Below are 24,859 nucleotides of genomic sequence, written 5' to 3'. Positions count from 1 at the left end.
AAAGTAAGATATTTGACTTTGAAATGTAGTGGAAAGTAAAAAGTCACGCAGTTAATACCAATAATCTGGTCTAAATGTCATATGAATAGCTTTATTGGAAATATTTACCCTACTGTATACAACATCTACAGTGGGCTATCTAAATAAAGTATTAAAGGCCGATGAGTGGAGGTAAAATGTAGGCGTACCTAATAAACTGGCCACGTGTATGACCGTTAGGCCAAAAGGTCAGTATGTCATGTCATTCATGCTAAAAGTTGCTTGTACTTCCCTAAAACGGCACCAACACTTTCATTATTGGTTAGATTTGAGAAAACTTTTTTTGTCTATTGACCAACTCAAAAAAGCACCTTACACACAAAAGGCAACACCATTTAAGAAGAGTATAACGTTGCTGTCAGAACAAAACCTTGATTCTGCAAAACGGTAACTTTACAGGAGAAGGAAAAAAAAACATTTACTTTTAATGTCAATGGAACCAGAAATTTTTTTTGTCATTCTGGGCTGTTTCTTTTAGTCCATTCATCATGAACTTCACACACAATGTAAAGGACAACAGGCTTTTTTAAAATATGGTAAAAACTGAAAAACAACAAAAACGGAGATGCGAGGTTTTGGCTCGACAGCAGCAAAAAAAAAGGTTTGCATTATTCTTCATAGCAAATACTGTATACAGTCTCACTTTTTATGAACATATAAGCACACATTTACAGGTGTGACCATGTTTCACATGCTTTTTATTGATGTTTCATTTATTGATGCATACTTTAACACCTCAACATTTGATCAAATGCCATCCTGAAGTTAAGAGCTGTAACAGTTTTAAAAATCTGAAATCTGGCAGAGCTGCTTTTTCCCTTCAGAATTCATGGAAAGCTGCAATTTTGACTAGAAATCTAGATGGCAGTAAAATACCATCAACAAAAGAAACAAAAAAATCATATTTCAAAAACTAAACCCCAACTAAATAACACAAAATACACCCAGACTCCTCCTGCCAAGACTTTTACAGTAACCCTTTACACAACACTGACCCTAGCTTGTTTGTCCCAAAGCTGGGGGGAAAAAAAAAAGTGTTTTTTTTTTTAGTTCACTAACCTCATGATCACATTCAAAGGACTGTGAAGGCGGAGAGTCATGAAAACATGAATGTACTGATGCAGTGTCGCTGTGTAGGTCTATATTTACTGAATACACTGAAATGAGATTAAAACGATCCGTGTGGATACAGTTCATTCAAAGATATACGCAATTCTGTTAGAGTTGATCACTTCAAAAAAAGATCATGGGAATTGACCTGGATTTACACAAAGATCTACACAAACCACGTTCACTGAACAGTTAAATACCTTGTCAAATACCTTCAAGAACTACGAGAGCACTGCCAAACACAGGCTCACCAAGACTGCCACACTAGTCTATAATTCAAAGGCACGTTGGGGTGACCCCTAGTGGCAAGCATTGCAAAAAACAATCATCTCTCTTCAGCTGTGTGCTCTCTCACAAAGAAACTGAATGGAATTACTAGAAACGTAATGCATAGAAACAAGAAATTCACACATGTGCAACTACTGTGTCAATCAATCCCTGTGTTTTCACACTCTCGCTCTCTCTGGGCTGATCCCAATCCAAAAGAACATTTTAAACCCCTACTCGCTACTCCTGCTCTCTACTAGCAAACGGCATTTCAGTCAAAACGATATTCAGACTGACCCCTCTCTCCTCAGTTACACCCGTCACTTTATTATTTACTGCAATACGATATTAAATCCAGAACAAAAATCCTTAATAGGTGACATGTGGCTTGAAATTTACCAAGAAAGGTGGCGAATCTGAAGTCTTTAAGATAACCAGACAAATGCTAACTGTTACTAAATGCTACCTCAGTTTCAACGTTTAAATTACAAGTCACATCGTATTTCACCTCCTAGACTTTAGCTTGAAAAGAGTGACCTGCGAAGAGCAAAGTTGGTCAACACCAAACAATACTGTACTAAATGACGCTGGACGTTTTATTCCAAGAAATGTTTCAGTGACTTTCCGTGATGATTGCGCTACAGCTGCGATAGACACTAGCCTTTAGATGGCTGCAGAAGTCTTTCTAGGTTTCCTTCTTCAGACTAAACAGACTAGAAACTGTTTTTTTTTTTTTAAACAGACCGGTTCTTCACTGCCCTATGGTGGAGTACAGAGTTCAGACATCATACAGTGCCTACAGTCTTGTTTTGCTAAAGGAAGGGAAATTCATCGTTTACATTTGTTGACAAACGGAAGAAAGTCTGATGTTCAGACTCAAATGTGTCAGTACACGTAAAGCTTATGAAGATGTAGTGTCTTATGTAACTGTAATATTTAAATAGTACAGCAAAACAACAACAGCATCTCTCAAGTTCTAAGGGTTAAAAATCACCTTTGCTAAGTTACTTTGTTAAATAGTTATGGGGAAGAGAACAGAGGCTAAATTTCATTTTGAATTGGGCCCAGGTCCTTTCTCCCTCCGCTCACCTGAAACGGTTATTACTTTTCATAGAGGTCCAGTGGGTAGTGCTCCTTGTACTGCTGAATGTGCCTCCAGAAAGACTCTCTCTGCTGGTCCAGGCCAGGGGTCATCTCGTTGTAGACATCGGTGAACAACAGGTCCGGGTGGGGTTTGAGGCGCTTCTCGGCCCTCTCGAACGCCTCCATGACGAGTTTGCGGGACTGCTTCCTCCAAGCCCGCTCCTCCTCCTCCCCCCACCAGCCGCAGGCTGTCATGTAGTGCCGCAGGCGGGAGATGGGATGGTCCTGCTTGTCCCAGTAGTTTACCTCATCCACCGAGCGGTAGGCTGAGCTGTCGTCGCTGGTGCTGTGGTGGCCGATCCTAAGGCCAAGAAAAGCCACCTTCTTTACCGTCAAGTACAAAGTGGAAGAGGAAAAGGAGCACAGCAGCTGCGTGCTCAGACGGGCTCACTGTGCACACTGCTATTCAAAAGTCTATAAACACTGTTTTCTTCAACCGTTGTTATATTATATTAACATTTTATACAGACTAGATAGAAACGTTGTAATCCGTACTTCATACTGCACACGTCTACAATTTATCTTTTTTTTTTTTTCTCTTCACAGCTTCTTGAAAATCATTTTAGGCTTATGAATTTCTGAAAAAAATTCTGGTTTTAGTTTTTGATAAATAACTGTAAAAGTATTTAAAGACATGTATGTCTTAAAATAGTCTAAGTGTAATACTATTAAAATATGATGTATAAATCAAACTGAAAGCTTACGTTTACTGTAAAAACACAACAGGCAACATCTTTCTACAAATACATCACCATTACTACAATGTGATGTCATTTGGTTGCACTGAATACAGTCCTACTATAAATAAGTATGTAAGCATGTAATACAAAAAAAAAAAGTGCTCTAGCTAAAGTTGGAAAGGCTGAATGACAGGAGTTACTCTTTTTCACTTGGTGGACAAGATAAAGAGCACCAATTTTACTCCACAACAAAATTGTCTATTTATTCAAATACATAAAATATTTTGCTTGGCTTATACAACATATTTGAGCAGTACTGGACATGCACACTACATTTAGGCTTGCATGTCTCAGTCAGGGTTCCCAAGTTTAAGAAGTCTTTTTAACTTACTTAACAAGAAGACTTGTTAACTTAATTTCTAGATTTCAAAAATTCACATTTTGTTTTGAAGACTTCAGTTCTGAAGAATTCAGCTGAAAGTAGAGTGAGTGCAAGTGTTATAACCGACCCTGAAAGCAAAGTTAAAGGAACACTATTGCCAAAATCTAAACATCGCTACATCTGTTGGAAACATGCCTGCCCACCTCCTACAACAGCGGTGCCACAGTAGTCCACAGTGAGATTTTCTTGTTTAAAGACTAGGAAAACCCCTTTCTGATGATGTTTCTTGAAGGAGGACGTAGGTACAAGAACTTTGCGGGGAATACTTGAGGGTGGGCTCATTTTACAAACCGGCCAATGCAAAACAAAGCCAGATAGTCAGCGCAACTGCTAGGAAGCCAAATATCACATCTGTATTGATTAGCCTCTACATCAGGGGTGAGACTAGCAGTCAGGATTTCTTTATCAACATAGGAGGTGGTTTAACTGCAGCAAAACTGGCTCTGCATTATTGAATACAGTGATTACAACAGTGGTGTTGTACCTGTAAGTCATGGCTTCGATGAGGAAGGGCTGGTTTTCAGCCACTGCTCTCCGTCGCGCTTCCTTTGTGACATTGTACACCGCAAAGACATCGTTTCCATCCACACGGATGGACAGCATGCCATAACCTGGACCTCGTGCAGCTACAGAGATGAAACAAAGGAAAAAATTGTAAATGTAGGTACACTATCAAATCTGTTTTAATCTCAATTCAAATTAACTTTATTTTTATTAAATCTAAAATGGGCTGTTTTCTTTCCTCCAACTTGTAAAAATTGTATGGACTGTAAAGACAAGGGGAATGGCTGGTACACCTTGAAATGTAAACAATGTTTGCACAGTATGTACCACATCATACACTAAATGTAAAAATGTATGTGCTCTGTAAACCTCAAATCACATTTCTACAGAGAAAATGACTTGAGGTGCTAAAAGTGAGGCTATGACAACATCACGATGACTGTTTATGTGTAAACATAAAGAGAAGCCTTACCGATTCCATCTCCTCTGTACTGCTCATCGGTAGGGGTTGAGATGGCGTAGCCGTTGTTGCGGCAGAAGAATATAAGCGGGCACTCTAGGGTGGCGGCGAAGTTGAAGCCAGCGTGAGCGTCGCCTTCACTGGCAGCTCCTTCACCAAAGTAACAGACCACAGCTCGGTTCGAATTCTCTCGCTTCAGAGCGTATGCTGCTCCCGCCGCTACAGCAGCCATAAACAAGAACATTTGAATTATTTGCAGTCTGTTTTTATTTATTGAATTTTCAGTTAGATAGCACATGCCACTGGTATCTTAAGTTTTTTTTTCCATTAAAAATAACTAATGTCTATGACAGATCAACAGAGATCTAGTATAAAACTTTCTAATTTATTATAACATTTGGGAGCCAAATGTACACTCACTGGCAACTGGTTCAGTTGCTTGTTAACACAAATAGATAATCAGCCAATCACATGGCTGCAACTCAATGCATTTAGGCATGTAGAGGTGGTCAAGACAACTTGCTGAAGTGCAGACCGAGCATCAGAATGGGGAAGAAAGGGGATTTAAGAGACTTTGAATGTGGCGTGGTTGTTGCTGCCAGACGGGCTGGTCTGAGTATTTCAGAAACCGCTGATCTACTGGGATTTTCACACAAAACCATCTCTAGGGTTTACAGAGAACGGCCCGAAAAAGAGAAAATATCCAGTGAGCGGCAGTTGTGTGGACAAAAATGCCTTGTTGATGTGAGGTCAGAGGAGAATGGGCAGACTGGTTCAAGATGATAGAAACGCAACAGTAACTCAAATAACCAACCAAAATCTGACGAATGTTTCCAACACCTTTGTTGAAAGCATGTCACAAAGAATTAAGGCAGTTCTGAAGGCAGATCCTAATAAAGTGGCCAGTGAGTGTATATTTCCTTGAACATGCCTTCTCTCAGTAGGTGCTACATGCACATAATATATATCTAAGTCATAGGACTTTAAGCTAAAAGCTGGAACATCAAGTCAGGTCTCAAAACAGTGCTGGTGAAATTCAACTCAATTCAAATTCATTTATAAAGCACGTTTCACACTAAAAGCACAGAAGCAGCTTTACAGAAAACTCAGGTCCATTCCCCAAATGACTGAGCCAAAGGCTACAGTGGCAAGAAAATACCCTAAGAGCAGGAGGAAGAAAGCTTGAGATGAACCAAGAGTAAAAGGACAACCCATGATAACTCCATATTAAAGTATTTGTGCCTGATAACAAAATACCACTACAGCGCACATGATCTATTCAAGAATGCACAATTATAAGATGTTATAAGATATAAGAGTCCTGACCAAACCTCAGTAAAAAAAGTATTCTTACAGGAGAAAGACAAAAAAAAAAAAAAAAAAAAAAAAAAAAAACCTACTCACTAGAAAAATATAGAATACAGGCCCTTTAAGTAAAGGTCCACCTGTATCGTGTGAGTTTATGTGCCAAAAACTGCAAAGATTCATTTTTAAATGACCATTTTCCATCCGCTCTTCATGCTTTAGGAATAAACACTGTTAAATAAAGACTGTTTGCATAGATTCATCTCTTTTCTGATTGGCTTCTGTACTGTGCCAGGCTGAAAAACCCCTTATAACTTCAGTGTAAATGGGTGGGGCTAAACTGCCTGTAGGCTATAAGGAAAATATGTGCACGTGTATTAGTATTTGTGACATCACAGTCACAAATCACCACAGTGAATTCAAAACTTGACACACTACGCTTATTAACTGTAGCTGGACTGTATGAAGTGCAGAGTGAATCGTACATTTTGAAACTTTAACAATGTTCACTTACTATATTAAGATTAAGTGACCCTTATTCGTCCCACAACAGGGAAATTTCACCTCCGCAATTAACCCATCCGTGAAGTGAAACACCACATACACTTCAGTGAGCACACACACACTAAGGGGCAGTGAGCACACTTGCCTGGAGCGGTGGGCAGCCCAATCCGCAGCACCCGGGGAGCAGTTGGGGGTTAGGTGTCTTGCTCAAGGACACCTCAGTCATGTGCTGTCGGTTCTGGGGATCGAACCAGCAACCTTCCACGAGGCTGGTTCCCTAACCTCCAGCCCATGACTGCCCCCAGCTCTTATATTTCAAAAAAAGGAAAGAAAATTGCTTTTTCTGTGATAAGGGCCCTTTAAAACACGCTGATGTGACAATTTTATTTCAACTAATTCTGGACCATTTCTGCTGATTCAATGGTCAAGAAATGCTCATGCAGCATAAAGGCCGTCTTAAGTTTCAAGCGATGTAAAAATAAATGTGTAGTTAAAAGTCTCTATTATGACAGTGAGGATATTTTATTGTATGTATTATCTCTCACCCTGGGGAAGCTGAGTGGCCAGAGGTGAAGAGATGGTCACAAAGTTGAGGTCTCTGCATCCATAGTGAACAGGCATCTGCCGGCCCTTGCCAAGGTCATCAGCATTGGCGTAGCACTGAGCCATGAAGAGATCCAGAGGGAAACCCCGGTACATCAGCACTCCTATAGCGTAGAGAAATCACATATATTGTATATTAAAAATATTAAACTCAATTTCACTGCAGACCCTTCATCTGGAGTGCTCATTTCTAGATGACATAATTATTGATACATCTGACTTCATTATGCCAGCCATCAAATACTGAGCCAGCTGTCATAATCTAGGTTTTAGTAGGTTTTGAAAAGCTGATTCTCACCTGCTTCTCTGTACTGTCCAAAGACCAGGTCGTTGGGCTCCAGAGCTGCAGCACTTCCTATGTGTGTGCCCTCCTCACCGTAATTTGTCATGTAGAAAGAGATACGACCCTTCAATCCAGAATCAGACATTAGTCAAGTCCATACAATCGCTCTTTAGTCCCCATACCTCTTTAATCAACATTCACAGGACAGAAAATCTAAGCTGTGATCCAAGCAGCTCCATCAGGCTCTTTACCTGTCTCTGAGACTCGTACAGAATGCGATCCATTGTGTTGAGCAGAGTCATCTTCTGATAGAAATTCAATACAGTCTCTTTTGGAAGCTGAGAAACAATAACAGAGAACTATAGTTAGAGAACATTGTTATTTCAAATGACTGTGGATAGAGGTGAAACTAGGCCCGCGCCTTTTGACAGTTAACCAAGTTATCACGACAACAGCCTCCAGTGACCTTATGAAGTGATTTACGACCAGTTTAAAACCTCATTTAATTAAAATAATGTATTGCTTTCTTTTGTGCAAAGTAACAGTAACAAAGTAAATGTAATTAGTTACTGTACTTAAGTAGTTTTTTCATGTGTCTGTACTTTACCGAAATATTTCTACTTTGGGTGACTTTTTACTTTCACTCCACTACATTTCAAAGTCAAATATATTACTTTTTACTCCACTACGTTATGTGACATCCATCGTTCCTTTTGGTTTCTGTGTGTATAAAACCATAACGTGTCACAACGAAAGAAGAGTGAAGCAAGTGCACCAATCAGGGTATCACGTTTCTTTTTTATGAATTTATACAAACACCATTTCATTTTATAGTAAATCAGTTTGGGCTGGTTTATGTTTATGAACAGAGACCTACAGATCAATATAGTAAAGGAGCTCATTTGTGATCCTGAGTTTAAAGCCAGTTTTTATTCAACTTAAACTTGGAACTAAGTTGCAAATAGATCTTAAACATTGCTTGTTCCAAAACAAGCTTATGTGTTTATGATCATTTTAATAGACGTCAGCGTCACTAATTAAGGCCGTTCTATTAAAAGACTGGTTTACCAAGAGAGACGCTGGAGGATTTTCACCTGAAATGAGTTCATGAAGCGAGTCTTATTATAAAAATGATAACAGGACATCAGAGCCATAATTACTCTTTCAGTACTTTTACTTTCATACTTAAGTACATTTGAAGGTAAATCCTTTTGTACTTTTACTCAAGTGAAGGTTTAAAGGAAGCAACTTCTACTTTTACTGGAGTAAAATTTACCTTGAGTCAAGTCGAAGTAATTTATCCAAAAAAAACAAAAAACAAACAAACAAACAAACACAAAAAAAAAACACAATGGTACTGATTTTCTATGGAAATCTTGGGAAAACTCACTGACCTATAAGCAAAACACAATGATGGCAATTAAATCTGCTACTTCAAAAACATATAGAAATACTTCGCTTTCTAGACAGATACTAAGGGTAACATCATTGATATTAAAAGTGTCATCAGTCATCTACCCACTAAAGGAGGTAACAGTCAAATTTAGTCATGAACGAAATGACTGCTTGTTACTTTTGCTTGAAATTACTGACTTATGATGTTTTGGCTCAGTTGTAAATTACTCGTTTAAGATACAAACTGTCCTTATAAATCAATCATGTGTAAGCAAAATATAAATGAAGGCCTCTTTGGTCATTTTTTAATGCTACCATTAGTCTACTAGCTGTATCTATTGTCCTATAATACCAAAACAACTGGTTAACAGAATTAAAATAAACAATGTAATAAAGAGAAATAACCCAACAATAATAATACGACATTAACAAAAGCTGCGGTTTACATTTGCACTGTAAGTAATTCAAGACTAGTAGCCACGTTATGTGTTTAAGTTGTCTATATAACTGTTCAAATAAAGTTTTTTTTTTTTTTATTTAATAATGAAGTGGTCTATATCTTTTTATTATAAATGCAGCTTTTTAAGTGTTCTAGATATACGGATGATATACAGGATATCATAATAACAATAACATATCGTCATACTGCATGGTGCAATCGGATTACCTTCGGATCCTCTGAGGGGTTGATTATCTGCCCCTGCCTGTCCATGACTCTGTAGATGGGGATTCCTGAGATCACGTTGGGCTGGATGAACTCAAGATGATCCACAAACTCTGCAGAGGCCCCAGGGAACTGGGGCTTCTCCACTGATGAATCGAATGGCTGCTGGCATCGAGCTCCCTGCAACGGGATGGAGAAACGTGAATTAAACCAAAGAAATACAGGTTATCCCCATACATGACGTAAAAGCTGCACAACGTGGGTCTATAGACTTCATGAGGTTTGTAGTGCTGCAAGAGTGGATTACAAACACTGTGTTTAAAAATACCAGTGATAAAGAGTACTGGCTGGACACATTGCAAACAGCATGGCCTAATAAATTAGCTACCTAACAGCTTCTCCTATATTTTAAACAGTCTGTATCACAAAAAACCAAGTTGTCTGCACTTTAATATAAAAGAATGAAGTGGAACGTTAAAGCTTTGAAACATACCATTTACTCCCCAGTCTACAAAGTCCATATAAAGAAAGTGCCTGCAGCAGTCTAGCCCTGCCCATTCACACTGAAGTCATCAAGAGTTTTTTCAACCTGGACTATTTTTGAAGTACTGTGCACAACAGCCAATCACAGCGGTGCTCATTTACTTACATCAGTCTTAAAGGCAAAGTAACAAACTCCCTGTTTAATTCTAACAAATAAAAAGAGGCTGGTCATTTTATATGGTCATGTAAAAAAGAATTACACCTGTTTTTTGTACATAAACCCCCAAGCTGTCATAAATGGACATCAAGTGAAAAATAAGAATTAGAATTAGAATTAAGAACCATTTGTCACTGTGTTTGCACACTGTGAAATTAGACCTCTGCATTTAACCCATCCATGTAGTGAAACACCCACATACATAGGCAGTCGTGGCTGGAGGTTAGGGAACTGGCCCTGTGACCAGAAGGTTGTCGGTTCGATTAACCAGTGCCAAAAGTCCATGACTGAGGTGTACTTGAGCAAGACACCTAACCCCCAATTGCTCCCCAGGCACCGTGGATAGGGCTGCTCACTGCTCCGGGCAAGTGTGCTCACTGCCCCCTAGTGTGTGTGTGTGTGTGTATTCACAAGTGTGTATGTGGTGTTTCACTTCAGGGATGGGTTAAATGCGGAGGTGGAATTTCCCCATTTGTGGGATTAAAAAAGTATAACTTAAGTTAACATACACATTAGTGAACACACACACACACACTAGTGCCTTGCTCAAGGGCACTTCAGTTATGGACTGTCAGCCAAGGAGATCGAACTGGGAACCTTCCAGTCACAGGGCTGGTTCCCTAACCGCCAGCCCACGACTGCCCCCTAAAAGACAAGAAAATTGTAGGATATGGGCCCTCTAAGTGGGCTTCATAAAAATGAAGTAAATAAAAAAAAAAAAATCTATAACTGTAAACTGAATTTCAGACCAATTTTTTGACAGCTAGATGATTTAAATTCAAATTTAGCCCTTAAGTGTTTAAATTAGAATAAACACTCAAGATGTTTTATACACTGTGTGATGTTACACGGCCACTGATTTACAAGCTCTAACAACAAAGCCATAAAGTTTAATCAGAGACCATTTATACTCGTATGTAGAAACCAAGTAATACAGTTTTCCCCTCCTGTTATCACCATGTTAACTTTGTGTTTAGCCAGTTTTTCCCATTAAATTACAAAAAGTCATTAAATATGAGGCAAAAAAATGATGTCAATCATTTATGTAGAGCTTAAAAACCTGAATAGGGTTCAAACTGACCTAAAAGGTAAACAGGGGGGTTTAAACTATTCCACATGTCTGTAGTACAGCGTGTGAATTAATCCACACCCCCGAAACGGACCAATCAGCGCGGAGGGATACGGTGAAGGTTATGCGCATGCGCAGTAGTCGGTTTCTCTCCCACGAAATAAGGTTGATTGTGTAAACATTTCAGGTAAGTCGACATAAGCAACACAAAAGCAGTCACAAACACTTAAACTTCATGATTCCTGCTCTGTACCGCTGGCTCTCTAAAACCTTCTCAACCACATACACGTACAGAGCGAGGTCACTAACAAGACGAACAGAGGTGGGCAATCCAGGTCCAAAAAGTAAAAGCCCTCCCCAGGATTTTGTTCCAATTACTTGACTTCTCTAACTTGCTCAAGCCAGCAGCTCGGGCGTTCAGGCGGTTGGAACAAAATCCCGGGGAGGGCTTTTACTCTTTACCTGGATTACCCACCTCCAGTGAATACAGATAATATAAGTCAGAGGGCCGGTGTGTAAGCAGCGTTTCCCTTCTTCCGTCTTGTTTGCCTGAATCGTCCCATCGTGAGCCACAAATCAATCTTTCGGAGACGATCCGGGGCAGAAAAACCCGAAACTGCAGCTACAAGCAGAATTACAGACGGGACCAGAGCTCCGAACAACCGCTGCAGCTAGACACCCCATCTGTACGGATTCGCTTCATATTCGGATTCCCGTTCCACCTTAAATGGTCCAGCAGGTACATTCTGACGTCGGAGGTGCCAGCATGTAACAGCTGGAGTATTTAAGGTGGAACGGAAAACGAGAATAAGAAGACACCTTTAGCTGGTAACGTTACAGGTTCGGTGTTGAACACGCAGGAGAGGAATCCTGCGCTAAGGAGGGTGGATGTGCTCTTACACTGAGGCGGAAAGCCCTCTGCTGCAGCACTCTGGACGAATTCAAAGCTGAATGTTGACGAAACGCATGAAAACCGATGCCGACCCATTTCTGTAGACCCCTCACAGACGCCATGTTCCAGCTTGACTTGTCTTCACCGTGTGGCCTGTCAGACAGACGCCCCCTACAGGAGAGGATGAACCCACTGCTTATAATCAGAAGCTGTATGCCACGGCGTTTACACCAGCTGCTATAGTCTTCTATTGTAATACCAGTGTTTGTTATGGTGACTCTGCATATTTACTCTGTTGAAATCTGTTTTTTGTATTCTAATGAAGCGCTTTAGTGTCCATCTCTTATTAAAACATATTGCATTAATAAATTACTTTAAAATGAATTTACAACATTGCTATAGTATACTGTAGTGAACCTACTAAAGCACTGATGTACAGAGAAGAGGGATTTTTTTGTTTTTATATGTTTAATTGGTTGTTTATATGCATAAAATCTCAACGGTACATGCGTGTCCAGCAAAAGTCTGTATGGCATGAGAATGAATACAAACATTAATTCAGCAAAAAAGTAATGAGAATTTCTTGATATCAGAACAGTAGTTGACGTCTTGTGATCTGGTTAGAAAGAACAAAATCCGACTCAAAAGTGGAACCAGATATTGGATAATAACTGCAAATAATACTGGGCTTCGTAGAGGAGAGGGTTTGTAAATGGTGAAACTAACGCAAGACATAAAAAACACTGCATATTGTATAAAAATGATTTGTATTTATTCCAGGATTAGTGTTTTCATAAGCAAGCAAATGCTTTCCATGTAGTTAAGTAGCTTTTTGTATGTCAGAATCAGAATACGTTATTGATCCCAGAGGGAAATTGCAGTTATTACAGTTGCAACCATTTACGTGAAGAATAAACACTTTAGCAATTCAAGACTGAAATTTGAAAGGAGAAATTTGCAATATGTGCACGTTTATGAATACGGTAAAGTGGCAGTGGCTGTGATAATAACTATGAAACATGTTTATTTATTTATTTGTTTATTTAAATAATTATGTACAGGGATAAAATACTCCAATTACATCTTGGGGGAATTAAACATACATATTTATATTGAACCCGTTCAAATGAAAAGACAATACATTACATTCACAAGTTAATAACAACGTAAATTGGATAAAAAAATTCGATCAAGAGAATTCGAATTAGAGTACAGATGAATGCACAATAATAATTAAAAAGGAATAAATGATAATAAGAGGAAATCTGGTGTATGTGTGTATGAATGTGTGAACGTTGAAGGCGACTGCTGTCTTTTGTTGTTGTGCTGTCGTCATCAGTGCGCGCGCCAGGCAGTGACTGTGTAACAGGGCGCCCGGCGGTGCTGCGGCAGCGTGATGGAGAGCGGTGTGGGTTCGGTTCTGAGAGAGTACGGCAGCGAGCAGAACCTCCTGTCCAAGCCCGATGGATCAGCCTCCTTCATTCAGGGTATTTACTCTCGTCCTGCCTCACAGTTGAGTCGGACCAGAGTCACAGCGCGCCGTTCGCTGCTGTCCCTCTGCGGCCCGAGTCTCAACTGACGCGGTGGTCTTCTGGTCGTCCTGTTTTAAAGACAAACTCAGCCGATTCATCAAAATCTCCTCTTAATTAGGTGGAAAAGATGGAAACAAACTCACCCAGAGGGGTTTGGTGTGAAACGCTCCGTTCTAGAGAAACTTAACAAGTCAGAGTTGTTCACAGTGGTGGTGATGGGAACCAGACGTCTTAAAGTTCCCTCTTATAAAGTTATTACATGAAAAGGTTATACGTAGTTTCTGAGACACTGTTTTATGGTGCTGTTTGGATAAGCTTATTTTCTTACCACATCTGTACAGGACAGTCTGGTCTTGAAGGGCTGGTGTCCAGCACAGTTTGGTAGTTTCCCATACTCAGGCATTTAAAACACCAACCTATGCTGGAAACTGGCTCTGCAGGACCAGAGTTGTCTTCTCCTTGCTGTAAGGCAGAATTGCAGCCAAAGAAAATGGATCTTTAACTTTATCAACAGTACATAAAAAAAAAAAAAAAAAGACTCGGAAGACACACACAGGCTCACTGGTTATTTTGAATAGCAAATTTAGGTGAACAGGCACCCTGGTTCATATCACTACCATGGTGAAGAATCTGGGTCAGTAAGTTTCTTTGTGTTTATCGTGTGTTTTTACATCATTGTTTACATCTCAAACCTTCAGTTATGCAGATTTTCTGAAGAGCCAGTGTAGCTCACCTCTATGCTGTGCTCTGTTTGTTTTCTAAAAATATGTTCACAGGGGACACCAGTGTCCTGGCTGGAGTTTATGGACCAGCTGAAGTTAAAGTGAGCAAGGAGATCTATGACAGGGCAACCCTGGAGGTGGTGATCCAGCCCAAAGTGGGCATGGCAAGTATGTGTGTCCAGATCCAGCATAGGACGTGTTATTGTTCAGAATGTTTAAATACAGATGATGGTACTGATGTCTTGGCTTTGATACTTATTACTGAAAAGTGCTTTCTTTAATATGTATTATATATAATATACAATGTATTATATACACACATTGTAGGTGGTAAGATTACCCTACCAGTGTTGGACCAAGTGTAGAGCAACTAGAACAGAGGTCTATGCTACACGTTCTACAAGTTTTCTCTACTCTGTACACCGGAGTGTGCTTATAAGGGTATTGATAATGGCTTGAATTGGGAGTTCTGGATGAAACTAAGCTCAAATAAGTCCATGGTGTGAGGAAGCCAGGATGTGCAGTAGAATGAAGATTTGTGTTTTCACACAAAGTTGTTACCGCTCGTCACCACTGGGTGGCAGTCACACAAAGGCTAAATTCTGTTTGTGCATGATGAACGTCCTCTGAACTTCTGTCAATCTGGTTGCTCAGGTGTCCGGGAGCGTGCAAGAGAGCAGTGTGTGCGGGAGACGTGTGAGGCTGCTCTGCTGTCCACTCTTCATCCTCGTTCCTCCTTCACACTCGTCCTCCAAGAGGTGCATGACGATGGCTCTGTATCCTTGATAGAACCAAAGCGTACTTCTACACTCTCAAAAATAAAGGTTCCTAAATTGTTCTTGTCCTGGACATATGGTTCTGTGTAAAACCTTTTTTTTTTGCCTGGGCTTGTATGTTTTCAAAATCAAAAAATAGAATCCAGAGGTGTAAAATTCAGGTCCAGAGAGTAAAAATCCTTCCCAGGATTTTGTTCCAACCACCTAGACAGCTCTGCTCTTGGTTTGATCTAACTAGAGAAGCCAGGCAGTTGGAACAAAATCCTGGGAAGGATTTTTACTCTCTGGACCTGAATTTTACACCTCTGATAGAAACCAAGTTAAATTTAGTGTAAAACATAACGTGTTCTTAGGATTTAGGGCTCAAATCTGGACCGTCAGCAGGTCCCTGAGGACCATTTTAACGGCCACTGTGTTAAAGGGAAACACCCTCTCATCTGCTCAGGCTCACTAAACATTCAGTAAAGATATACATTTTCTGCTGAATTAATTCATTCAGTTTTTACTCTTAAGTTAATCAATATACCAATGTGTGCAGGAAGGAAAGCCAGTCTTTAAAACTTTTTAAAAGTTCCTGGCACTATAAGTGAGCCAAACTGCCACAAACCCACCATTTGTTCTGTAAAACATTTACGTATTTTCAGAACACCTCAACACAAGATGAAATAAAGTTAAATGACATTAAATTACATTCAAACTATTGTCTCTTTAAAGGTCTGGCATGATGCAGCGCCTTTTGACATGAAAAAGTAGCCAAACGTGACTGTTCCCCTTTAAAGAACCATTCATTAAAAGGTCCTTTATGGAACAAAAAGTGGTTCTTCTACTGCATTGCACCTTTGTTTTTAAGAATGTAATAGAGTTTAGTTGTCAGTCATGGTTCTGTGTTTGTTTGTCTGTGTGTGTATCTCATGGGGTGAGTCCTTATCTGGCTCTCAGCTGTTGTCCTGCTGCCTGAATGCTGCCTGCATGGCGCTGATGGATGCCGGGTTGCCGATGGGCCGCTTGTTCTGCGGTGTGACCTGCGCCATTGATGCGGAAAGTCAAATCATTACAGACCCCACGGCTCAGCAGGAGAAGGTGTGGGCCAGTTTCTGTACCCCAGAGGAAAAGCACTCCTGATTTTGTGTCCTCATTTCAGATTCAGTCCCAGTGCATTTAGGCTCACTTTTTTTAAAATGTAGATTTGGCTGTGTTCCCATTAGCCTGAGCAGTGTGTTTATTCCATTTCAGGAAAGTCGAGCACTAATGACCTTTGCGATCGACAGTAAAGACTGCAGTGTAATGATGTCATTGACTAAAGGTTCTTTCTCTGTTAAAGAGGTAAGTTAACATGAGGTCTTCTTATTCACTTTTATGTTTACAAATGCCCACCAGGGCTTCATGATAAGATTATATTGGTATGTTTTGTGATGCGACTTTTACATATCACTGCTGTCAAATGAAAACCTCGTATTTCCATTTTTTGGTTTTTGGCGTAATTTGAAAATGTCTGGTTCCATTCACTTACATTAAAAATAAAGTAGGTTTTTTCCCTCTCCTGTAAAAAGTCATTTTGGACATTTTCCAACAACACCGATATACGTGTATGTGTGTGTGTGTGTGTGAGCGAATGTATATATGTGTGTATTAGGGTGAGGACAGGTGTGTTTGGTTTTTTTTTTTTTTTTTTTTTTGCTGTCACAAGCCTTCACGATGCAATGCTGAAGGTGGTGTTTGTTGCAGATTTTTTCAGCATACACAGTTTGTTTGAGATGACCCCAGAGATAAAAGTAGATAATTAAATAAAAAATAAAACGGTGTCCTGTGACTTTTGACTCACCCTGTATAATACTTTTATTTTGACCACACGTATTTACTTTTGTTTAATTATGTGAATACCTTGACCAAAATGCGCATCTGGACCTGTGATTTTAGTCATCATCATGCCCATATTAGGAGCTCCAGGTCTGTTTTTGTTTTTTCTTTTGTTTTGGGTTTTTTTTTTTTTTGTTGTTTTTTTTTTGGAAAGAATTAATGTTATTTTTTAAAAATCATTGCACCGCCTAAACTAAAATGCTTCAAAGCCAACACATTCAGACCCTCTGAATTACAAGGTGGTGGTGGTGGTTGTTGTGGTTGTTGTTGTTTTAGTGTTTAAGCGCCAAAGGTTGTCAAAGTTGCTTTGGAAGTTTTAGGCTACAGTTTGAATAGCTGGTGTTATATAATAGCGCAGTACATCTACTTTCATTAGCTTTACTCTCATTTCAGTGTGAAGCATTCGCTTGTTTGTAGAATTATTCATATTCATAAACATCCTTGTAATTCAGAGGATGCAGTAGCACTTGAGGTTTTGCCGCAGGGTGTGATGGTGGTGATTATTCTGAAAACATTCTCTAGAAAGTTTCCAATGTGGGCATGACGCCGACTACAGAACTATCTACATCTTAAAAAGTCTGTATTATGATAATATACAAACAATATGTTGCGCAGCTCTAATGGGTATCTTAATCTGTATTTGTGTGTGTTGAGGTATATGTATTTGTTTCACATTATATTAGTACTTAAAATGTTTGTTTTTTGTTTTTCCCACAGCTGCAGCAGTGTATAGCGGTCAGCCAGAAGGCCTCTGAGCGGATATTCCAGTTTTATAGGGATTCTGTGCAACGAAGATATTCCAAAATACTATGAATGTATTCGTCTGCTTTGTCTGTTTCAAATTGTGTTTTATATTAGATGTTTTTTCCACAGTAAAAAAAAAAAAAAACTCAGACAGTTTACGCTTCTTTGAGATGCTTCTACAAACGTGTTGAAAGTACAGCCATATTACTATCAGCCATAAATACGTAGCTCTTCATCTTATTCGAATACAGAAAAGACTGTAATCACTAGTTTTGTTTTCTAGAAAACATTTAAAGGGAAATGGCACCATTTTTTTTCTTTAAAAAGCATGATTGATGGTTAAGACATAAGCAAAGTCATTCAGGGGGGTTTGGTGTGAAACGCTCTGTTCTAGAGAAACTTGCGGACTCAAGATTGTTTACAGTGGTGGTGATGAGAACCAGGCAACTCCAGGGTTCCCTCGCAGGAAAAGCTCGCTCACAGGATGTTATTACACAAAATGGCAACAGGTATCCTAACAGTCCTAGTGCCTTATAATAGTTTTGAGATAAAGCTTCAGCCTAAAACATATTTAACAACCAGAGGGTTACAGTGAGGATGTTATAAGGCAAAATAGCCTCCAAGGAAAACTTTTGTACTTTTTGATGTTTTACCATTGTCAACACCAATACCGACATATGTAGGTTCACTGGTGGTTTGAGATTGTAAAGAAGATGGCTATATTTGTGTTGTAGGCAGTATGTTACCTGGTTTCCATCATCACCTCTAAAGTTTTTCTACAATGAACTATTTCACATCAAAAGAGTGGAATTCTTTGGGTAATTTGTACCCTTCTACGCATAAGAAAACTCACATATTTACAGTTTTACCCTGATTTCATTTGTATGCGAGTTTAATTGAGTACCTAAAGTCGACCTTGGGAGTTAAAATTAGATTTGAAATGTGCAGAGGAAGCACTCCATTATACCACATGAGTTGGGCTACTGGGGCTTATTACATAATATCGTTATCATACATCAGCATTCACTGCTCGAGTTAGGATTGAAGCCCCAAGAAGATCCTAATGATCGCTAAAAAGCTCCACTTTTGTACTCCACGTTCCACATTGACAAGTAGTGATGAAAACACACTGATACACAAAGCAGTTAAACATCAACTCAAGTGCATTTATTGGTTTAGATCCAGGAATCCTTATTATGTACATCAGCATTTACACAGGGTGTGTGAAGCAGGCTACATGGATGAGTTGCATGGAGGCTTTTCTCGGGGCCGTGCATAAAGCACCTCGACCTGTTTACTGCAGCTGTAATTGACAGCGTGATGCTCTCTACTGTAACACAGATGCAATAGTATGCTGTGTTATCTCTCCTCTCCAGTGCATGATTGGTCCGCTAGACGTAGAAGTAACATATCACCCCCCCCAGTGATATGACCCAGTTCTTTGCTGGTGGGGGGGGATTCGGTGGACTCTGAAAGCACCTGCCAGGGCAGTTTTGCTTGACCACTGCTTTATGGCTTGTATCTCTTTCAAAAGTTGATATTTTAACCTTTAAGTCAGCAGAGGAGGTTTGTAAGTGCCATACCCTGTTCTGACAGTAGCATAAAGGATGATTTTTTCCTTCTGAATTGATGTTGTTTGAGTATTTTTTTAGATGGGATATACAAGTACTGAGTATAGAAAAATGATACAAATGCATATTAGAGACTCTGACCAGTGAAAGCTGTGATCCATTATTGACATCACCTGTGAAATACACTTCAGTCAGCGTAGATGAAGTAGAAGAGACGGTTTTAAGGAAGATCTGTGTTCAGTTTAGAGTATTTAGAGACATGGGTTACGTATCTCAGTCAAGGTGCAAAATGCAACCCCTGAATGCCTCAAAATTCTGGGGGGTGGTCCCTGAAAGTAAATGTGTTATGATGTCACACTGTCTGATAGGGAAAAGCTCATTGCTTAGCTGCTTCTCCCACAATGGTGAGCTTCTGTCTTTGATAATGTTGACTTAACTGGAACTGCAGCACTGGACTGCCTCAGGGTGGCGCTGTAGCAATTTTGTTCACGCAGTTGGTCCTTCATGGCCTGGCAACTGTAACTATGCCCAGGATATCTCTGAAAAACTACATGCCATAATATATTTGTAAAACAAAAAAATGCCCAATTTCCCAAGAGACTGTTGGAAAGACTTTTGAACTCCAGTCATATGCATTTGTGATATCACTGAACCACTTGGACTGCTTTACTCTGCCAATGAGCTGATCAGCTTGCTAACCAACCAGTGCTTAGTAGCAGTAATGCTAGCATCCTACATTACAAGCCCTGTTTGCTGTAGGAAAATGGAAAAATGCTGTTAAGTTCTTTTTTTTTATTTTTTATTTTTTGTAAAATCAACCCTTCATCTTTCTACTTTCCAAAATTACATAAGGTTCCCTTAAAAAAGACTAGAAATGTGTTTTATTTTTAGCTGTTTACCTCCATTCACCCCTCTCAGCTGAGGACTCACAAGTGCCCGCTAACATTTTGCAGTTATTTGTTTGATATAATGGGAGAAACAGGAAGTGGCCAGGCTCCCATTAAACTGCCTCTGGTGTGACCGTTATGAGAAGTATGGCCTGTCCATGCGCAAGCACCTAGACTGTTGCTGATCTTCCTGGGTACTTCTGAAAGAACATATTGTGGCAACAGATATAGTTCTATGCAAAAGTTTGGGTATAGCCCCTGATTAAATTACATGATTTGTTATTTGCCAGTGAAAATATGTTAACACATCATCTACACAGAAGACACACACTGCACATTTTACTGCATTTACATCTATTTAACCCATTTTCTTTTTAAATGGAGGGAAAAATGTGTGTGCAAAAATAATGGCATATTTATACTTTGTGTGTTGTTTGTAGATGACATGCCAACTTACTTTCACTCAGAAAACCAACCAACAAAACATGAAATCTCACCAGGGTCGTGAGTACGATTGTATATACTTTGATGCAGTATTTGGGAAATGATGTGTTTAATGGTGTCTTGCTGTGCTTTTGCACATTTTAGAATTACACTTTGACAGTAACTGGAAAGCACATGAACGCATGCACAAGTACACAAAACTGCTAGTGTCAATTTTGGGCCCGGCCTTTAGAGGGCAAGCTATTTTAGTTGGTGAAATAATGGAGAGTAAAACTGGCTCGGAACAAAAGGAGATGGTGGCAGAAAAGACCACATGTCCACTGCTGTATGGAACTGTTTGCTTTTCTTGAAACGCAGAACCAGCATTTTGTTTTCCTCAGGGTTCAAATGATTGGTCAGGCTTTAGATTAAGCATTAGGAATAAATGAATATCAAACTGAACTGAAAATGCTATTGTGATAAGATGTTGATCCAGCACCAGGCCCCGTTTGTAATGAGTGTAAGCATTTGCACTATGGATACCCAGACGTGTTAATTGGATAATAATCAAAGAATCAGTGTTTTTGTGAGGTTTAGAAAAAAAAATTTCCATCTTATACACAGACACAAAAGCAAAAACAACAGTCTCGAGCAAACAGCAGAACATTGTAGTAACAGAGTTCATTGTATAAACTATAATGAACGGTATTGTGGTTCCCTTCACTGGTAAACTCCTCTTATCTGGCGCACTTCATTCATCCAGTGTCATTTTATGCAGTGATTGATGGGCGATTGCAACATGACGGCACTCCAGCTGCCCCTGAGGTCTTTTTGTGGTCCAGCCATTTGTTCAGAATCCCCATGCAGATAGACGCGTTAAGAATGTAGGGATGTAGTGTAAAGTCTCTGACCCCAGCTTAGCAATGATGGCATTAGGAATCAGCTATGACTGCAAGGTTTGTGGCCTGGAATTCCCTTTTACCCCAGTAGATTTCATAATCTCAGTGCATGCCCTCAATCAAACAGATGCAGCTCAGGCTCAGCAGCCACGCAAGCAAGCAGATACTCTTCATCACTCTTGAGCTCATTTTCCAGGCAAAGGGACGTTGTTTGAGTGTGTGACCATTTTCAGCTCACTGGAAAAGCTTCAGCACTGGACTATGTGAGGTGACACTGACTGCAGTAGACCCCCCTGCTGCATATGTTTTGGTGTTATTAGGTGGGAAAACGGAGTGCTATTTTAGTCGTGGCAGAGAGAGAGACCTGCTGGAGAGGCGTCTCTTAATGGCGTGACTCATAGTGGAAGCCACGCTGTGAGTGTGTGTTCAGTCTTTGCCACATTTCAAAGTTTCCATTCCATGTCTTTACTTAGAAACAGTTACACCTGTACCTGCTGAGGGACGTACTGTTTCGTCTGCTGCCTGTTTACTGTTACTTTATTTGCAGTTTTGTTTTTGGTAGATTTATTTATGGACCACTGGGAACATTTTGGCACCTGTTCTTGACAGTGGAGAGTAGAACTATTCCTAGGTAACCATGTCTAATAAAAACGGAAATTTAACTGTATATTCTGTATTTAACAAAAGCATAGATATGACTAGCTTTAGTGTTTCATTCAATTGTAGCTTTAACTGTAACTATTGTGTTTAATAAAAAATGTAGCTGTTCTGTTTGTTTGTTTTTTTTGTTGTTATTATTATGCAGTTTCCATTGCAGCGTTTCTATATTTAATGAAATTGTAGCTTCGCTTTCAGTGTAAGGCTTCAACGTAGCCCAACACTGAAGCTTTTACAGTAGCTTTCCGTTATTTCTGTAGTTTCTAGTAGTTTTTAGTGAAATCATAACTTCAACCTCAGTGTTGGGCTTCAGTTTTTACAGTAGCTTCATTAGTTAGTACAGTAGTTTCATTGTTTCTGTAGTTTTCATTTCCGTGTTCAATTAAATCAAAGCCTTAACTGTAACTTAGTGTTTAATAAAATAGTTTTCAGGTTTAGGAAAAAAAAAACTTTTGTGAATTGATCAAAACATATGGCAAAAAAGTAGGTTGTATCACTTAATATGTCTTATTAAATTCAGCTGACATAAGACTGCTTTTAACTTTTAGCTACCCTTTCTTGAGACTACATTTAAAATACCCAAAATCCATTGAAAATAAAGTATTAAAAATAAATGGGAAAAAAATAAATAAATAAAATCAAATGGCCACTGTTAGATGTTCATCCAAATTTTCTTCACTTTAGATCAATCAGATCAACTTGTTTGGAATTTTTTGCTTCTCACTCTGAATTTAGTTCTTGGACAGAAATGAATTAAACTGTACTTTTAACTGTAGTTTTGTATTTCTGCACGAATTCAGTCCTAACTTCAACTGTAGCTTCCATGTTTTATAATTTAATAGTGTTAACTGTAGTTTCTGTATTTTTGAAATCTCTGGCTCTAACTGCAGCTCAGTTTGCTTCGGGCATGAGGATTATGGGAAATGATGATTCTATAAATCCAGTCTGGGTCCTGCTGTTTCCACTGCAGTGCAAAAAAAGTCTTGTTGTCCTTGTCAAGGCCTTCAAACAAACCCTCAGGCCCCACCAAATCACGTGGGAGACAGACTCGCTTACCTGTGCAAGCTGGTTTTGCTCAGCGGCACTGTGTCATTGGTGTGGGGATGTAAGGGGATTTCAGCCAGAACTGAGTGTGAAAACATGAAGCTATGTTTGTCTCTCTCCAAGTGTAGTGCCGAGCCAATTTTTTTTTACACCCTTTCTCTCAATTTGTAATATTTCTCCTGCGATCTGTTCCCAGCAGTCGTACTCATCCCTTAAGACTCTTTAGACCTCCGCAGGAAGCTTGGTGAAAAGATGTAAGCACTGCTTGGTTGGAATAAAAGCCAGTTGTTAGAAGGTGAATATTTGTGAGTTAATGTTATGAGATTATCGTGTCGTCATGAGCACTGTAAAAGGGGTGGGGCTTTCAAAAGTGGCAGGTCCTTAAGGTGGTTTCCCAGACAGGTAGGAGATGAGCGCGGCGATGGCGCAGATGTAGGTGATGATGCCGAAGACGATAGAGAGGACAGAGAGCCACAGAGCCTGACGGGACGCCGTGCTGGCCCCCTGGAAGTCCCCCTGTGCCGATGCTTTATTGGTCTGGCCATAACGGATCGAAGAGAAGGAAGAAAAGAAAGAGAAGTCAAGGTCAGTACATGCATTAGTTAGCACAGTGATAGATATCTCCCCACCCCTATAACAAATTCATCATTCAGCCACAGTGGTGATGCCAATAATGTCCATTTTGCAGGTTCTGTGCATTTTTCATTGAGGCCATTGTCCTTTTCTTTGCCTAATTCTTTTCTTCTTTCACCTCTAACCCTCTTGTCTTTGACAATAGTCTTCATTTTTGACTGCACTTCATGCTGTATTGGAAATCCATGACTGGAGGCCACTCATTATGACTTTAATTAAAACCTTAAGAAAGTCCATTGACCAGAACACCAGGCCAGTGGCATGCTGTCACTCAGCCACATGAGGCTGGTAATAGAAAATTCAACACAAGCCTGGATGCATTCCCAGACTGCCATACATAGTGAGCGTGGAGACACAGCATGAGAACATTACACAGATTTGCTGTCCGCCACCTCCCCATTAGTTTTGGGCCTTCGCTCTGAAATCAGCTGTACCAATAGAACCAGACATGATGGAAAAAGCTAATTTAACCTGAAATCAAATTGACTGTCAACTAAGGATGCCAACCCTCAAGGACTGGCCTTGAGAGGAACTGGCCGAGGCCTTCTGGACTGAAAAAATTCAATCCTGAACATTATTAGTGCCTTTAATGTTTCAGAAAAATAATAAAGTAGACTATGTTGTTTTTGTACCTTTTTTGGTACAGTAACCAGGTTACTGTTGTAAATAGAGTTGCACTGATACCAATTTTTCCCCTCTGATACCAATATCTGATTCTTTAGTATCGATATCAGGTACCTATACGAAACTAACTCTAGCTAATCTCACGTATAAGTCCTGATATTTACACAATTCTGTTTTAAAATATTTTATTTATGATAAAATCTATGTTCTGTATATATATATATATATATATATATATATATATATATATATATATATATATATACAGAACATAGATTTTATCATAAATAAAATATTTTAAAATATATATATATATAAAGTCATGGCCAAAAGTTTTGAGAATGATACAAATATTAATTTTTACAAAGTCTACTGCTTCAGTTTTTATAATGGCAATTTGCATATACTACAGAATGTTATAAAGAGTGAT

At 39.4% G+C, this 24,859-nt stretch overlaps 3 protein-coding genes across 3 annotated transcripts in view; 1 reads left to right on the top strand and 2 right to left on the bottom strand.

Moving 5' to 3' along the window:
* Positions 1-716: 716 nt before the first annotated feature.
* bckdha (branched chain keto acid dehydrogenase E1 subunit alpha) lies at positions 717-12,224 on the bottom strand. Its single transcript, XM_017698490.2, has 8 exons — positions 12,069-12,224; positions 9,403-9,579; positions 7,592-7,678; positions 7,356-7,464; positions 7,000-7,161; positions 4,658-4,864; positions 4,166-4,307; positions 717-2,860 (listed from the first exon to the last, which is right to left on the bottom strand). Exons 1-8 carry the CDS (start codon positions 12,180-12,182, stop codon positions 2,518-2,520), a joined length of 1,341 nt encoding a protein of 446 aa, XP_017553979.1. The 5' UTR covers positions 12,183-12,224; the 3' UTR covers positions 717-2,517.
* Positions 12,225-13,371: 1,147 nt separating this feature from the next.
* Positions 13,372-17,847, top strand: exosc5 (exosome component 5). Its single transcript, XM_017698749.2, has 6 exons — positions 13,372-13,547; positions 14,369-14,482; positions 14,969-15,090; positions 16,030-16,170; positions 16,324-16,413; positions 17,665-17,847. Exons 1-6 carry the CDS (start codon positions 13,457-13,459, stop codon positions 17,758-17,760), a joined length of 654 nt encoding a protein of 217 aa, XP_017554238.1. The 5' UTR covers positions 13,372-13,456; the 3' UTR covers positions 17,761-17,847.
* Positions 17,848-18,836: 989 nt separating this feature from the next.
* tmem91 (transmembrane protein 91) overlaps positions 18,837-24,859 on the bottom strand; it is a 60,663-nt gene continuing 54,640 nt past the window's right edge. The window contains exon 4 of the mRNA XM_017698614.2: positions 18,837-23,709. Coding sequence (XP_017554103.1) covers positions 23,554-23,709 — 156 coding nt within the window. The 3' untranslated portion in view covers positions 18,837-23,553. The remainder of the gene's footprint in view (positions 23,710-24,859) is intronic.

The sequence above is a fragment of the Pygocentrus nattereri genome, chromosome 7, assembly GCF_015220715.1.
Source record: "Pygocentrus nattereri isolate fPygNat1 chromosome 7, fPygNat1.pri, whole genome shotgun sequence".
Taxonomy (NCBI): Eukaryota; Metazoa; Chordata; class Actinopteri; order Characiformes; family Serrasalmidae; genus Pygocentrus; species Pygocentrus nattereri.
The sequence above is the reverse complement of the archived record's forward strand: the minus strand, read 5'-3'. Positions and strand labels throughout refer to the sequence as shown.

Excerpts from the sequence above, each read along its gene's own strand:
- bckdha (XM_017698490.2), bottom strand. The coding sequence starts at position 12,182 with ATGGCGTCTGTGAGGGGTCTACAGAAATGGGTCGGCATCGGTTTTCAT. Across the intron at positions 7,465-7,591 it reads TGTACGAGTCTCAGAGACAG|GGTCGTATCTCTTTCTACAT; the intron begins GTAAAGAGCCTG and ends TCTGGATTGAAG. Across the intron at positions 2,861-4,165 it reads ATCGAAGCCATGACTTACAG|GATCGGCCACCACAGCACCA; the intron begins GTACAACACCAC and ends TCTTGGCCTTAG.
- exosc5 (XM_017698749.2), top strand. The coding sequence starts at position 13,457 with ATGGAGAGCGGTGTGGGTTCGGTTCTGAGAGAGTACGGCAGCGAGCAG. Across the intron at positions 14,483-14,968 it reads GCCCAAAGTGGGCATGGCAA|GTGTCCGGGAGCGTGCAAGA; the intron begins GTATGTGTGTCC and ends CTGGTTGCTCAG. Across the intron at positions 16,171-16,323 it reads CCACGGCTCAGCAGGAGAAG|GAAAGTCGAGCACTAATGAC; the intron begins GTGTGGGCCAGT and ends ATTCCATTTCAG.